Raw genomic sequence first — 15,834 nt, forward strand, 5'->3', positions numbered from 1 at the left:
AAAAAAAAATAAAACGGAGGTGTGGTAAAAAGAAAAGCAATGAAAGATAATGGAAAAAACGACGGCAACTCACAATAGCAGCAACTACTACAAAAAAAAAGAGATCAGTGAAGAAGTGACTGACCCTCTTCATGCTCTGTGTCTGTTGCTGTAGCTGCACCGATGGCGTGGTCAGCATAGCTCTTAACACACATGCATGCAGGGATATAAACACCACACCACGCCACACTTTTCCTTCCGTCTTCTTTCTCACTACACACACACACACACGCATATATATATATATATATACATACATTACAAATTGTTTGCTTCTTGTTAATTTCATTCCGTGGCGGCGTCATGACGCCAGCGTCGTCAGGTACCGCTCCTTGTGGAATCCCCCCTCAACCCCAGTCACCCTTTTCGTCCTCCACGTGCTTCACGCCCCATCCAGGCAGAAGCAAACAACAGCGTTCGCAGCGCAGCAATTGTCTTTCCGAGGTCTGTGATCGCCACGCTTATTTTTTCTTATTCACTCGGCCGGTTCTTCCCTGTTTTCTTTCTCTTCAGGTCCTTCGTTTTTTTTTTTTGGGGGGTCTCCTTGCTTTTCAAATAAGATTAACATTTCTTACACGTATGTAGAATAGCGAACATCATTGCCGTGGTGATAAAACTCCTTGGGCGCGAGCAAGCGCACACAGAAATTCTTGGTCACCACACACCAAACCGGTGAAACGCACCGCTGGGCACGCAAGAAACAGAGCCAGTCACCAACAGGTGGCAAAATGTGCGGATCAGTTCTCGTCCACATTCATAACCACAATATCGCCGCAAAACGCATATATGCACACACTTTCCAACTCGATAGGGAAAAGAATGAAGAGCACATTCCTTCACCTCCGCTTTTGCCTCCCTTGGGTACGAAGTGGCAATCTATCGTGCAGTCCACACCCCCACATGGGAAATAATAAGAGTTTTCAATGATAATGGGTCATCGGTGCATATATATATATATATATATATATATATATATATATATCCATGCGTTAGCGTCTGGGGAGTGAGCGCACAAGCACACAGCAAATGACTCACCAGAGGTAGCGGCAATTCACTCCCCATTCGACGCACTTGTCAACGGATCACCGTCGCCCAATCTCCATCAACAGTCATCTTTCGTTCTGCTTTCACACAATCGAATTCAGCAAGTGGAAGTAGAGCAAGCACCACACACACAAAAAAAAAAACAAAAAAAGAAACCACACACACGCGCGCGCAAAGGAAAAAAACAAAAAAAAAAAAGCAACATTATGTTTAATGATGTCAGTGAATTCTCTCTTGATGAGCCCATTTCTGTTAGCCAAACACTCCCCACCCTACTCGCTCATACACGGCTGCGTGATTGACACTCCCCCTTCGAATACGCGTTCGCTACAAGGCGTCTCGCTAAGACATTCATTGCACTTGGGGGAAGCACACCAGTTACACGACGCGGCAAATGGCGAAATCACTGCAACGCCACTGCTACTCATCGACTCTTCTGCCACCAAGATGTCGCTGAAGGGGAACTTCGCGCACTGCACATCTCGTGCATCGAAACTGTCCTTTTCCAGAGCGAAGTCCTTTGCCTTCTCACCGTCACTTTCCACGGTTGGTAAACAAAGTACTGGAGACACCCCAGACGTCGGAGACAGAGGCATCAAGGCCACATCTTCCCTATTAAACTGGAACCTCAGGTAATGCGAAACACACTCAACCTCTTCGCTACTGGGGTTTTCAGCTTCGCGTGGAGCTGCGAGCTTGGCGGCCCTCTCGGGACCCTCTTCAATCCGCTGCACCTTCCCATATGTGGGTGGAGACATTCTCTCTGTGCACTTTGGATTTCTGGAAGAAATGCGCCTTGAGCCCTCTGAAATGCCGTTCTTCTTCATCCGACTCAACAAGCTTGGGCCCTCCTCCTTGTATGGTCTCCGAAACGGCGTCAAGGAGCGAGGCGATGAAATGAGGCTGCGTGGAGTACTACGCCGCTGAGGGCTTACCACGACGCTCTCCCGCTTGCTAAGGACGGTGAATCGGGGGTCCACTGCGGAGAACATGAGCGTAGGTGAGCGCGGCGTCGGCACTGGCAGTTCCCTCTGGCGAAGCACACTGCAGTACAACTCGAAGGCTTCGTCAGTGTAGGGCGCAAAGAAGGCGTGAGATAGGACCGGCATTGTCACAATGATGATGCTCAGCACAATGGAAAGCAGCCCACAGCGATACCACACAAAAATACAGCAAAGCACCTGGAGAAGCGTCAGGCATGCAGCCATAAGGCTTCGGCCAGACCCCTTCTTCACTGTATTGTCATCCGCGATGTTGGTCGTTGGCGTGTTGCTAAGTAAGGGTGCACTCCTCTTCATTAGGTGCATGCTGCTGCTCACCGCGACGACCAAGGCGCAGGGCGGAATGAAAAAAACCACCAGTAGGGAAATCAAAAAGGCTAAATTCAAGTAATTCCGTGAGAACCACAGTAGGTTGACGAGCAGCCTTGTTGTGTACATGTAGCGGATCGGAAAGGTCGGCCATATGAAAAACTCTCGCGGCGAACGCTGCGGTTGCTCCCATGAAGCGTCCCAAATGGTAGAGAGCACGCGAATCAGGCCAGCCTCCTCACCTTGCGGCCGCATCACCCTTGCATCGTCCATGCGCGGAAGAGATACCCTTTCCGCAGGTGGCATGAAACAAAAAAAGGGGAACGCGGCGTGAGAAGCAGGTATGCTAAAACGAAAACAGCTACAACAAATGAATCAACTGTTGTTTTCCTACAAACTGCAGCAGCAGCAGCAGCAGCGGCAGACAGGGGGGGGAGAGGAAAAAAAGCAAAGGGAAGAGCAAACAATAATTGGCGCAATACTTCTTTAAGGGACAAAAACAAAAACACATATAGCAACGTGGAAATGCAGAGAGAAATAGAGAGAGACAGAGAGTCGAAGCAGTAAAAGAGGAGAAATCCCCAAGGGATCAGGAAGGAAGGAAGGAATCCAAGTAAATTCTGTCGGTGGCTGATGAATCCTCTGAATAACAACAAAAGAAACAAAGCGAGGATAACTCTAGTCCAACCGCTGCATCATATCCCGGAACTGGCACATGGTCACTCTTCGTACCCGTATGGTGTCATTCACGAGGCCGCGTCGCTCGAGTAGGAGCGCCAAGCGGAGTGCCAGCAGATGCTTGCATAGCCACATCTCCTGACGCCGGATGCTCTGGTAACCGTACGCCCCACACGGGCAGTAATACGGAGACAGGATACGATGCTCACCAACGAAGTAGAGGCACCTGCCAGTGAAGCTACTTTCACTACCGTCGCCACTCCAGGGTTGTCGTTGTTGTTGTTGTTGCTGTTTCTCCTCCTCCTCCTCCCTCTCACCTTCCTCGAGCTTGTCACATGCAACGTAGCGAATGATGAGCTCAGCCCCATGGAGGGCAATCCCTACCGCTGACGTAAACACTTTTCCGTGGATCAGCTGCAGCGGTGCCAGTGCCTCTTCGAGACAAACGGCACCTGGCGCCGTCCCTCCGTTCGAATTATCCGACAGTGCACGCTGTGAGGCCAGGTGATCAGCGTAGCTATTCAGTGCCAGGTCCGTGAGCAGCGCTGAAACACTGTGGGCACTCCAGGCATGCATTTGGGGACAACCACAACCCGGCACCCGTTCCCTCAGCACATGCACACACAGATGCGCGGCCTGCTATTGTGTTGTCTTGCAGTTCCAAGAGTATGGGGGAAAAAGGGAAAAGGACATAACTGAAACGCTACAAAAAAACAAAAGGAACACTTAAAAAGAGCCGTTGTCACCTTCCACCAGTTTTGCTGTTCTCGACAATCTTAAACTAGCATCAATCGTAGGCTCAGGGACACACAAGCATACGCAAGCACACACACACACACACACAGATGCACAAGAGCCTCCTCTCACCTTCGGCGACGCTGATGTCTGGTGTCATTGCGCTGCCGGTCGGCCTGACGCTGTCTATCGTCTTTGTGGTCACCCTTCGAGCGGTGATGTTGTTGATGTTGCATCTGTTGCTCACTGCGGTGAGCCCTGTCCTTGTGTGCGCTGGAGGAGTACCGCCGCTTTCGTCTCTCGCGACTGTCCTCCCTTCGCCGACTGTTTGAGCGGCTTCGACGTCTGTCGCCGGAACGATGGCGCTTTCGGCGGCTGCTGCTCCTCCGCCTCTGTTTCGTATGTTTTTCGTCCTTCTCCTTCTCCTTCTCCTTCTCCCTCCCTTTATCCTTCTCCCTTCCCTTCTCCTCCTCCTCCTGTCGCCACCGCCGCCGCGCGTCGTTCAGGTCCTCAAACACCATCTCCTTTTCGGGCTGCTCGGGGAAGATCGACGTGGGATGGCTCTCCAGCGACATACTGCTGATGTGCCCGCCGATACGAATGCCTAGGCTACCGTGGAGACTCTGCACGACGGGGTTGCTGCCCACAACAGGGTTGGGGTGTAGAACCAGCTTGGGCGCACCGAACGGTGACACGTTAACAATGGGTATTACCTGGCTTGGCACCGTCAAGGGAGGATTCAAGTCGGCAGGTTTTGTCTGCTGCAGCGGCGCGGGAACAACTGGCGTGTTCTCCACGACGGGTACATTAGCCACTGTGTCAAGGGTCGCTGCCTCTTCGGTTGCCTCTGTTTTACAACACGGCGCGGGGAGCTCTGCTAAGAGAGCTCGAGCGTTGATGCTTTCAGAACTCACAGCTTTTCCAAGAAGATCACGATGGAGTCGCAACACGGTATCTATCTTGGATCGTTCCACTCCGAACGCCAGGGTCCAGTTGTCGGGGAGACATTCAATGACGTTGGAACCCTGCGTGGCAAGGAGTGCGCACAGTGCAAGCACATGCACGTCTTCCGCAAACAGTTCCAGAGAACGGGGAATGTCATTCAGCCAGGACACCGCCTCTTCAAGCCACTTTCTCAAAGCTGGATTCACAAACGAAGCAGTATCCGAGAACACAGATCTCTTCACCACCGTTGTCGTGGTATCGCTGTTGCTGCTCTCCACTTCCTCGTTCTCGACTATAACGCCGAGAAAAAAGATGGCGTATTTGAACGGGCATTCCACAAAGGTTTGAAATCCAAGCGCCTGCAGCAGCAACTCCTCAGCCTCAATCACACATGCCTTGAAGTCATCGTACCGTTCCGGCGGCGGCCGCAGCTGCTCGATAACCGGCTCATCACGACGACGCTGGTTGAGGCGCATAAACATGTCCACAATGCAGCGAATCTGCGTTGAGGGACCTTCGACTTTCGCAGCAATGAGGATGCACGCTGCTGCCAAGTACGCAATGTCGTCGTGCTTGTGCAAGTGTTCCAGACAGTACTGAAGCGGGGCATACAAGTCACCTAGTACGAGAACCCCCGAGGATGGGCGCTCCGTTCCAGCGTGAGGCGGCACAACATACGGCACTGCTTGTACGGCACCTGCCGGCTCACCGCTATCTTCTGCCCCAAGAACGTCACCTCCTCCTTGATAGTCACCTCGTTTTTGACGGACTTTCTCGGCGACCTTCTGAAAGCGCTGAAACAAGACGCCGGCTCTGTACGTCACTGAAGGGGAAGTGGAAAGAAGAATGCATCCCGTTCGAATTAGGTCTGCCCCGTACGCGCAGTAGCAACGCCTAGCCCTATCCACCCATCCTGTAGGCAAGGGCATGGCGCTTCAAGACCGTGTTTGCCGCACCTTGCACTTCTTTCCCCCGCAGCGTGCCTGCTTCCTCGTGATGCTGCTTAAAATGAAAAAAAAAAATAGCAAAAAGAAAAATGAAGCACGAGCGTGTAGGAACAAATAAAGCTCATTAAGGAAGCACACATACTTGTACGAAAACATAGTGTGGGGTTAGTGTTTTTTTTCACGCGTATATTTTTAATAATAATAGAAAGTAAAATTTTCAGTTTTGCGATTTCGCCCAAGGATACCTTCCCTGTTCCAAAAACGCCGGTTATAAGCCTTTTCAGTCCCTCACTGCCACTCTCTCTCTCTCTCTCACTCCCCGTCCACGCAATTAGGCACACGTTCCTCTCTCTGCGTACACGACTGTGTTTTCTCATTTGCCCCGCAGTTTGTAAGAAGGTGCCAAGACAGCTACAAATCCCCTTCCTCTTCGTCCATATTATCATCGACACTGTCAGCGTTGTCCTGGACCAAGTCGCCCATCATCTGCGGCTGATCAGCAGCGTGGGGGCTCCCCTTCTGGCCCCGCGCCATCGCCTGCAGCGCCGCGAACTCCCGATCGTTGAGGTCCATGATGGCCGGGTCTACCTGCGCCACTGTCTCCTTGTCGCCCTTCAGGAGACCAGCCTGCATCGTGGCGATCTCGTCGCGCGTAAAGATGTCGTGTCGCCGCTTCTCCTTCCGTTCCATCTGGTCCATCATCCGCTCCACCTCCATTTCCTTCGGATCAATCTCTTCCATGACGTCCGCGGCGATCATCGCGCGCAGCTCGGTAGACCGCTGCTCCGGCAAACCGCGCTGGTCTCTGCAAAATGGTGTTACGTGGCACAAGGCCTGCGCAAACGCATCGTCATTCACGTACTCCTTTAGGCGCAGCAACTTGGGCGTCAGCTGATCCATGGTTTCGTGGTCAACGATCGCCTCGCACGCCTCCACCACAGTGGTGCAGGTGCGCTTGCACTTCGTGTAAACCGGAAGCAACCCCATGCGGAGTCTGTGCGGGGCGGCGTCAGCGGAATTGTTCACGGCGAGCCGGCGTATCCACTGGCCTTGCTCTGTGAAGGGGTTGCAGACGTCCTCAATAGCCGTCAGCACATCGTCCTCGCTAACACGCACACGCGTCTCGGCACTCGCGGCAAAGAGCACCTCCACGTCATGGTACGCCTTTTTCACCAAGACACTGCAGACATCGCAGCTGATCGCGTCGATCACATCCTTCGGGAAAGGAGAGTGGAGCGGCTTCTCCTTTTTCGCACTCACTGTGGTGGGCAACAGCAGCAACAGCAGCAGTGTGACTACCAACAGAGGAGACACAACTACCACCCACGGTCGCATTGGGCCACACCGCACAAACGTCTTGGCTCCTCCTCCTTTCTAACCCCTCTTCCCCCACTTTTTCTCTACCTTCTCTCACTTCATCCATACGCCGAGAGTGGGGAGGAATTAAAAAAAAAAAACACCTGTATGCAGATATACACAAACACACTCAGATTACAACAGTAAACAACAAGAAAAACAAACTCACAAACATATCCGCACCCCATTGCTGGGAAAGCAGAAACCCCAAAGCTTTACGTCAATCAAGCCATTCACCAGGGCTTCCATGTGGCACCTCTCACGGCGATGACGAAGAGGATGAATGTGAACTGCCTTCAAACTCTTTGCGAATCCGCTGTATGCCTTCTGCGTACTTCTGCCAGGACTCTTTAAGCTTTTCGTCATCCTCCACATCATTGAAGTAGTAGTACACAATCGTTCTCAGCCAGTCAGGCATATTGTCTTGACGCGCCAACTTGATGGCCTTCTGGTTGATGTAGTGATTCAACGGTTCACACGCCTGCACGAGTCTTGTTTCAATATTCGACAGACGATGCAGAAGTGAGATGTGCGTCACATCATGTACCTCATCCTTCACGACACCATGAAATCTGGTCGAAGAAAAAGGATTCTGAGAAAATGTTTCCATAGCCTGGCCCTGTGAAGAAGGTGTGGAGGGGGTGAGGAAACCGTTGAGCAGCAGTTGCAACTCCTGGCGTACATGTGCCAGTCGCCCCTCTGCCATCACACCATCTACAAGTCGCCCTTTCTGTTTCATATCATCCTCGTCGTCGTGAAGCATTACGCACGCCTCCACTTCAACGAGTTTCGCTAGTATCCTCGCTGAGCCTGGCGCCATGTCAAGTGCATGATCCCCAAACCCAGCACAAACGAAGGAGTTAAACGCCGCTCCGTTATTTGATATCAGTGGCACACCGTCCGGAGTAAAAGCTCGAATGTATCGCGTGACACTAATGGAACCAGATGAAGTATCCGCCTCACCGTTATTGCTACCAGCATATTGATGCTGTCGCTTCTCTTGTTGCTGTTGCTGATATTCCCGCAATAATGGGACTTCCAAGCCGCACTTCACACGAAGGTACGCCTCCAAGCGTGATAATGTCCCCGTGAGACTTGGTTGTGTCTTCTTTGTGGTGTCAAAGGATAGCAATCCCTGTAGAACAATAGTCTCCCCGACATCATTGTCAACGTCACTCACATCACCCGTGGCATCATCACTTCTGGGAGTCTTATACGCTATCAAGTGACTTCGTGGTGACAATGATACCATGCCAGTCGGAAATGTGGACAGCACACGCGTCAAATGAGCCAGTGCCTTTCCAGCAGTCGATTGCAGCGCGACAGAGCAGCCGCCCAGGCCAATAATGGGAAGCTGCGAGGAACCCCACGTCAGCTCGCCAGTCTGGGCACCGGCCGTAAGCACAACCACGTCGAATCGGCGGTTGTTACACTCTACGCGACCTTCAACCTCGCGGGAAAACCGAAGTGTGGATACCATCTCCGCGTCATACCGCAAGTAGGTGGTCATGTCAAGCAATCTCTCACCAAGCGCAAATTGCACACCATACTTTTCATTGGCTATCTTTGCCACTTCGCGCGTCCATCCGACCGGATCAATCATCAACGGTGCAGGATGTGACGTGGGCATTGCCGTCACTTCGTCGTCGCTGTGGGGCGTCGTCGCGAGAACACCAACAGAGACGTCGCGGCTTAGAATGTACGGTGCCAGGCTCTGGTGCTTGTTGACCATTTCCTCAACAACCCCGACGCTCAGGTGTGACAGATTGTTCGTGTAGCGCATTACTTGCTCTGGGCTGAGCGCGCTCCAGCGGCGCGCCCACAGCCAGCGGTGGATAGCGGCAGAAAAGAAAGAATTCCATGAGTCTTCTACCGAAATGATGTCTGGGCACGCGAACGACAGCGTTCCGCGCAGAAGCTCACGACGCATACGCAGTGTATAAATGTACGGGTGAAGGAAGCCGACGCCAATAAAAGGAAGACTATACTGCGTCTCCCCCAGTGCAATTCCACGGTGCTGTTCAAAGACGGTAACACGAAAACCAAGCCGCGCAAGTTCATATGCGACATGCACACCAGCAATGCCAGCACCGATAACAGCTGCAGTTGGTGCAGACATGTCAAAATCACGAAGCACGTTTTCGGCATCGCCTTCTTCTGCTAAACGGGTCGAATTGGGCACACCAGAACCACGCGACGCAAAAGCCCCCATCTTGCTCCTCCAATGGTAATAGTTGCGTTCTCCAAGTCTCTCTCCCTCTCCCTCTCGCTCTCACTCCTTATATGTATATGTAATTGCTCTATTTATATGGTCACCACGTTCTGTCACTATACAAAACAAAAGCGATTAAAAGAAGAAGCATGGGGACAAAACAAACCGATAAAATTTAGCAGCCCCGCATCTCTAATCCACAGATCTTTAAGGAACTTACACCATGAACATTAGGACGCGGCGAAAGCACCACTCACTCCACAGGGGTTAGAAAAGAAGCTGCGTCGCGGAGCCACTCCTCCTGCACCACCGAGACGTCTTTCATGTACCGTTTCGTCGTGCGTACCACGCTGTTAAATACCACCAGCGCTGGTTTTTTGCGTTGGGCGAACAGCACAGATGAGGGGTGAAGGTGCACCACCTGCTGTCCCACCACGGTCTGGTAGTTTCCGATCTTGGCGTTGTAGAATGCGCCGTTGAGACAAAACCCATAACACAGTGCGCGTCGCAGCAACTCAAAGTCGCGCAACTTTGTCTTGCCCTGCCCGTGCCCATTGAGTGCCTCATGTGCATCATTATCGTGGCGCACCACGCCGACGCCACCATCATCATCATCACCATCGTCGTCGTCACGTCGACGCTTTCGGTGCAACGCACAGTCACCGAGTTCCACACGGGACGACCTCTGCACCAGCAGCGGTAGCAACTCTTCGTCGCTGCGCTCATTCAGGATTGCAGTGAGCTGCGTCATGACATCCTCCGCTTTGAGTACCTGCCGCTGGTTGATGGCGTTGGCCTCGCACCACATCTTCCTCTGATCTTTTGGTGATCGCTTGTAGGCATAATAGATGCCTAGTAAGGTTGCGTGGTCACCAGCCGCCTTGGCAAACGCCGCCTTGCATCTGTCAGCACCGCCCTTCATCTCGCGCGAAGTGACGAACAGATTCTCTGTGCTCGTCATAGCAATCGCCACCACCGCGTCACGCGCCACACCAAGCGCCTTCCCTGCTAACAACACCATCGCAGCCATCGGATCAATGGGGAAATCCGTCAAGCGCATCCCCAGTGGCGTGATTCGGCCCTGACGATCCAGCGCGCCGAGGAGCATCAACGTCTCCTCCGCCTTCGCAACACCGCGTGGATTTGGTGCGTCCATGAACTCGAAGTCCATAATTCGCTCAATGCGAAGACTCTTCATCTGCAGCACCACGCTGATGAGCGAGCTCCGCTGGATCTCCGGCACGGTGTTCTCCGCCAACGACTCAAAGGCTTGCGCTGTGTAGAGGCGAAAGCACTTGCCAGCTTCCATACGCCCCGCACGCCCTGTGCGCTGCGTCGCTTGCGCGCGACTGACGTCCACCTCAGACAGCACCTCCATCCCCGTCTTGCTGTTGAAGTGCTTTGCCTTGACCACACCGCTGTCCACCACATACTTGATACCCTCGACCGTGATAGACGTCTCTGCAATGTTAGTTGCGAGAATGATTTTGCGCTTTCCAGACGGAGTGGGCTCGAACACCGCAAGCTGCTGCTCGTATGGCATGGCAGAGTAAAGCGTCAGGACGAGAAAGTCTCGCACGTGATTCGGCAGCAGCTTTATCCGTTGCTCAAGAATACGCTTTGCGTCCTCAATCTCTTCCTGACCAGTAAGAAAGCACAGCACATCTCCCGGCTCCTCCTTCTCATGAATCTGCAGAAGGGCGCTCACGGCAGCCTCAACGTAGTCGGCCTGTGGCTCCACCGTGTGGTAAATAGTGACAGGGTATGTGCGGCCGTGTACAACCCCAATTGGAGCATTCCACCAGAATTTGGAGAAATGTTCCGCGTTAAGGGTGGCGGACATTACGACAATGCTCAGCGTCCCTTTCCTTCGCCGGGCAATGTCCTTCAAAAAACCAAAGAGTACATCGCCATGCAGCGTCCGCTCGTGAGCCTCGTCGAGAATCAAACAGCGGTAACGTGTTAGGTCTGGATCGGCTTGGATTTCGCGTAGTAGTATACCGTCTGTCATGTACTTCACTCGAGTCTGTGGGCCGCATGTGTCGTCAAAGCGCACGGCGTACGCTACTTCGCCACCCACACGGCCCCCGCGTTGCGCCGCCACATGGCGGGCGATGCTGACGGCCGCCACACGTCGAGGCTGCGTGCAGCCCACGATGCCACCCCGCCCAGGTGGCTCTCTTGACACAATGTCATCCCACACGTACTGCGGTATCTGCGTCGTTTTGCCAGAGCCTGTCTCGCCAACAATGATGACGGTATTGTGGCGCCGGATCATGCGCACAATGGCCTCGCGCGCCTCTGCCACCGGCAGCTGCATGGGAGCCGGCTGGCAACTCGGCATGTGGTCGGTTCTTTTATTTAATAAAGAGGAGAGGTTTTCCAATGTGTCTGCCCCAGAACAGAACGAATAGCGAAGCACCAAAGGAAAAAAGGTGCCACGTCTCCTCTTGTCACTCGCCCACCCTACGTCTCTCCTGTCCCCGTGCTCAGAACCCCATCCAATGAAGAAAAACAAAAAAAAAACAGAAAGCAAAAATTGATGCCCTAAACACAGAAGGGACTCTCGCACTCGCAAAAACACACACACAGAGGCACAAGCAGGCAAACAGACAGACATACAGAGACAAACAAAACGCAAATGAACACAGTAATTACACCAACTAACCTCCTCGCTTGTAACGCGTGGTGTGACGGTATACTTCCTCCTGATGTTGCTCACTAACATTGTACAACACTGTCGTTAGCACATCCGAGAATGGTGACATACAGTGCAGCGTGGGCCCCAGCACGTACCTCTCTCCGTCTCCATTCATACCGGGCACCATTTCGGGGCGCCACACAGTCGTCGGAAACCTTTTCTCGCTCTGGTAGCGCAAAGAGCCACCACCAGCCCCAGTGGTGAAAAAATCCGTCCCATTAAAGTGGTGCACCTCCAGCAGATGATCATCCCCGTTGAGGTACATATGGATTTGGTGCTGAGCAACAAATGGCAACATACGCTCACGAAACGGCGAGTTACGTGATCGGAAGACTCCGTGTAACCCCCCTGAAAAAAGGGCCTCATGATTCACCACTAACCGCCAGCGGTGTTGCCGTGCATCCTTGGAGCAAGAGGCGAAGAACGCCTCTCCACTCCGCACTTGCTGTCCCCACGACCGGTCATCATAGCTATTCATGACAAAAACGTCTAGCAAGTCAGCCACACATGACGCCGCGGCTTCTTCTACCGGACCACCACTCCCGGTCGCTGCCTTCGGTTCCTCGCACTGATTAATGAGAGGGATGGTGACGCCAAAGTAAGGTGCCGGAAAGAACCATCTTGCGTTCGCCTTCCCGTACATCACCTGCGCCGACACCTTCCCTCCTAAGTCGTGGTTTCCCACAGAAATAAGAAACGGCAGCCTATGGAATCTTGTATCTGAGAAAGGACGCTCAAAAGTGTTCACCCATGCCGAGTCCCGAGTTGAACGGACTCCCCTCGGGTAGAAATTATCCCCCGTAGAAACAATGAATTTCACCCAATGGCGCTGCATCAGTCGGGTGAGTTGGTTAATGACGATGGCCTGATCCGACTTTGGAGACCCCCAGTCGCCAACGGCAGCAAAGCAGATGGGTGGAACAGAATGTACCACCCTCTCGTCTTTAACCTTAAGTGAAGCAAGTATATCGAACCGAACTAAACAAGTTGATGGATTCTGACCATTTATTTGAATTCCCCATTCATCTTTTTCATTACCCCCATACATTCTGCACGACACCGAGATTGGGGGCAGCGTAACTTCCACAATTTGTACGCCCCGTTTCTCTATTGTATGGCTCCGTGAGTTTAACTCATCAGATACTACACGCACCCCTGTCAATCTTTGGAACAGTGTGTCACAAGCAAGACAATAAACCTTATGCAAAATCAAGAGCGGCATTAACTCCATCGTGACGACCAGAGACTGATTACCTGTTTCTTTTCGTTGGCATGCAAACGCAAAACTTTCAAAACGGGGATGCACCCAGCATCCATCTGGCACGCGCAAGACGCTACCCCATGATCCACTTAGCCAAAACCGCGCACCTGAATCTACAGAGGCGGAGGACTTATGTGCCTGTTTTCTTTCCTGCGTCCGTGAAAGTGGGTGCGGTACCACCTCGGAAGTATCTGATGAGTTACCGGGGTAGAAGCAAAACGAGACAACAACAACAAAGGTTGCAACGCACAGCATCAGCATTGCTATTGAAAACAGTCTCAGCTGGCCTTTGGCATCACGCAAAAAAGCAGTCAATCTACCATCTTGCCCACCGTTTTCTTTGCGGTAGCGAAATATGCGGAGCATTTTTGCCATCTTTAAAAATAAAAACCAAAAAGAAAGAAGTGAAAAAGAATCTTTTCGCCCTGCATGATAAAATGAGCACATCGCCATATAACAATAGCCCTGGCCAGATGCACACAACAACGAAACATCCCACAGTTTCACGGAGAACAGCTCATTTAGAAGTGCATGCTAATTGCAAAGCGAAGCGACGTCTCCACCAAACTGGAGCTCCACTGGTGTGTTCCCAAAAAAATGCTGGAACTGGTAAGCGGTGTAGATGTAAAAAGGCATGTCAATGGGCTGAAGCCGCAGCCATTCTGCTCTTGCGGCATCACCCATTGGTGTTTTTGCCCTCAGAGCCGTTGACAGGAGCTGATGTCCTGGGTAGGTCGCCTCTGCCCACTGCTCTGCTAGAGCAAGCGAGAGAGTGATGGGAATTGTTCGACCCCGCATTGGACGAGGGATGCGGTCATGGAACATCCGCCACATTATGTACAGAGGCGGCATGATGATACAAGTAGGTGCCAAGTACATCTGATACTTCATGAACCGATACGCCGTCCAGAATTGCATCTCCTCTTTCGTACTGGGTAACTCATCATTAACACAAAGTTGGCGGCAGTTATCCATGAGTACTTTGATGTTCCGTGTCTTATCACGCGTGTGACGCTCGCTAGGGATGGGGTAAAGTGGGACGCGGTAGTGCATCCCATCGGTTCCTTCCCAACTCCGCGTCGCCGGGTCATACCTGCCAGGGTCATCATCCTCCAGCGCAGCCGCCTTGAAAGAGGTCTGCGTGGAACCCAACACGAGCTGCGCGAAGTCCGAGATGAAGCCGGTCATGGCGCTCGCCAGGTCAAACAGCGACGGGATATTCTCAATCCCGGTGTTGTAGTGCGACATGGTAACAAGACGTTAACCCTTCCGTTTAGCGCCTGTTCACGTCGCTAACGTAGTAGGTGCAAAGCAAGTGTGTATCCCATGTAAGGAAGAAGGAACGAAGAAAGCAGATGAGAATACTCACGTATTCGGCAAAGCCAGTCTTTCCTTCAAAGCTGAACGCTCATGATGGGCAAAGCAAAGGAGGAAAAAAAAATTCCCGAATAAAAAAAAGGGGAAAAAAAGCGAAACACTACACCGAGTTCGATGTCCATTTGTCAACCTCGGGTCGCGCAGGAGATTTCAACATCTCCAAATACTTGTTACCCTCCTTCATCTTGGGAAGGTACTGCCGCTTGCCTTGATGAATGCGCATGTATTCTGGAGGACGTCGTTTTTCCAGAGCATGCGGTGCCCTATCCTTAAAGCGGTTCTCGAGTTCCTTGGTGCTTTTGTACCATAATTTGGCCTCATTATCAGTCAGTGACGGCGGCATCGGCTTCAGCACGTCGTGTGGACGACTGAACGAGTATGCACGGTCCAGGCGTTTGGCCGCAACTTCAGCCACATGAATCATTTCATCACGTTTTCCAGGACACCGCATCTCTTCGCATATCTGAGCGGCACGGAGCAAAATTCCAGCAGCATTGGGATGTGAGTGGGAGCACGCCTGCGCAAACTGAGAGCAACCTTCGACGTACTGCAAGAAAGTGTCTTGGTCCGGCTCCGGGAGCTCATCAAACTCCTTGATCTGACCAGATAAGCGCATTTCGGCAAAACACTCCAAAGCCTGGAGAAGCAGTTTTGCCTTGTCAAAACCTCGGTTACCATCATTCACCTTCCAGCGCGACCGCATGATCCCGACGATAGCGTTAAGTCTATCCCGCGGGGGAAGATCATCCAGTCTGTTGGTAGAAAAGAGATAAACATCGTTACTTGAATCCTGGGCGTATTCTGCGAAGCACTCAGTGGCCTCTCGCTCGTGTCCTACTTCGTGAACCAACTCGTAGTTGTTGCCAGCAGTCAGCCACCAATTTCTTGCAAAGCGACGGCGGTCCTTCACCAAACTCTTGTATCGAGCAGTAGGATACTGGTGCAGGTTCCGCAGACCTGCTTTTTGCTCTGCAAGGGCCGTACTCGATGCGAGCCTCGGTGCTTCCGGCCGCACCGTTGTCGAGGTCAAAATGTTGCCTCTCAGACGCTGCCACATCACCGGCCACTTTTCGATAAAAAGCAAGCCAAGAGATACGAAAGGGGGGAAAAAAAAGAACCGCGAATAAACGAGCACATCGACACACGACAAGGAGGGCGTGGAAGAATAAAGACCTGATACTGTCTCAAGTAGCAGAAACAGTGANGGGGGGGGGGAACAGACAAAACAC

The 15,834-nt window shown here is 52.3% G+C and overlaps 9 protein-coding genes across 9 annotated transcripts; all 9 read right to left on the reverse strand.

Moving 5' to 3' along the window:
* Positions 1-1,355: 1,355 nt before the first annotated feature.
* Positions 1,356-2,666, reverse strand: DQ04_00141050 (hypothetical protein; the record flags this gene model as incomplete). Its single annotated transcript, XM_009308259.1, has 1 exon — positions 1,356-2,666. One exon carries the CDS (start codon positions 2,664-2,666, stop codon positions 1,356-1,358), a length of 1,311 nt encoding a protein of 436 aa, XP_009306534.1.
* Positions 2,667-3,071: 405 nt separating this feature from the next.
* On the reverse strand, positions 3,072-3,647 carry DQ04_00141060 (hypothetical protein; the record flags this gene model as incomplete). The annotated part of the gene is made up of 1 exon (XM_009308260.1): positions 3,072-3,647. One exon carries the CDS (start codon positions 3,645-3,647, stop codon positions 3,072-3,074), a length of 576 nt encoding a protein of 191 aa, XP_009306535.1.
* A 287-nt stretch (positions 3,648-3,934) lies between these two features.
* DQ04_00141070 (cyclin L1) lies at positions 3,935-5,680 on the reverse strand (the record flags this gene model as incomplete). Its single annotated transcript, XM_009308261.1, has 1 exon — positions 3,935-5,680. One exon carries the CDS (start codon positions 5,678-5,680, stop codon positions 3,935-3,937), a length of 1,746 nt encoding a protein of 581 aa, XP_009306536.1.
* Positions 5,681-6,109: 429 nt separating this feature from the next.
* DQ04_00141080 (hypothetical protein) lies at positions 6,110-7,033 on the reverse strand (the record flags this gene model as incomplete). Its single annotated transcript, XM_009308262.1, has 1 exon — positions 6,110-7,033. One exon carries the CDS (start codon positions 7,031-7,033, stop codon positions 6,110-6,112), a length of 924 nt encoding a protein of 307 aa, XP_009306537.1.
* Positions 7,034-7,313: 280 nt separating this feature from the next.
* DQ04_00141090 (hypothetical protein) lies at positions 7,314-9,266 on the reverse strand (the record flags this gene model as incomplete). Its single annotated transcript, XM_009308263.1, has 1 exon — positions 7,314-9,266. The coding sequence occupies one exon, from the start codon at positions 9,264-9,266 to the stop codon at positions 7,314-7,316; it is 1,953 nt and encodes a 650-aa protein (XP_009306538.1).
* A 253-nt stretch (positions 9,267-9,519) lies between these two features.
* DQ04_00141100 (RNA helicase) lies at positions 9,520-11,610 on the reverse strand (the record flags this gene model as incomplete). Its single annotated transcript, XM_009308264.1, has 1 exon — positions 9,520-11,610. The coding sequence occupies one exon, from the start codon at positions 11,608-11,610 to the stop codon at positions 9,520-9,522; it is 2,091 nt and encodes a 696-aa protein (XP_009306539.1).
* A 319-nt stretch (positions 11,611-11,929) lies between these two features.
* DQ04_00141110 (putative tartrate-resistant acid phosphatase type 5) lies at positions 11,930-13,594 on the reverse strand (the record flags this gene model as incomplete). The annotated part of the gene is made up of 1 exon (XM_009308265.1): positions 11,930-13,594. One exon carries the CDS (start codon positions 13,592-13,594, stop codon positions 11,930-11,932), a length of 1,665 nt encoding a protein of 554 aa, XP_009306540.1.
* Positions 13,595-13,762: 168 nt separating this feature from the next.
* DQ04_00141120 (hypothetical protein) lies at positions 13,763-14,476 on the reverse strand (the record flags this gene model as incomplete). The annotated part of the gene is made up of 1 exon (XM_009308266.1): positions 13,763-14,476. One exon carries the CDS (start codon positions 14,474-14,476, stop codon positions 13,763-13,765), a length of 714 nt encoding a protein of 237 aa, XP_009306541.1.
* Positions 14,477-14,705: 229 nt separating this feature from the next.
* Positions 14,706-15,662, reverse strand: DQ04_00141130 (hypothetical protein; the record flags this gene model as incomplete). The annotated part of the gene is made up of 1 exon (XM_009308267.1): positions 14,706-15,662. The coding sequence occupies one exon, from the start codon at positions 15,660-15,662 to the stop codon at positions 14,706-14,708; it is 957 nt and encodes a 318-aa protein (XP_009306542.1).
* Positions 15,663-15,834: the final 172 nt, after the last annotated feature.

The sequence above is a fragment of the Trypanosoma grayi genome, assembly GCF_000691245.1.
Source record: "Trypanosoma grayi strain ANR4 Tgr_14_V1, whole genome shotgun sequence".
In the NCBI taxonomy this organism is placed as follows: domain Eukaryota; phylum Euglenozoa; class Kinetoplastea; order Trypanosomatida; family Trypanosomatidae; genus Trypanosoma; species Trypanosoma grayi.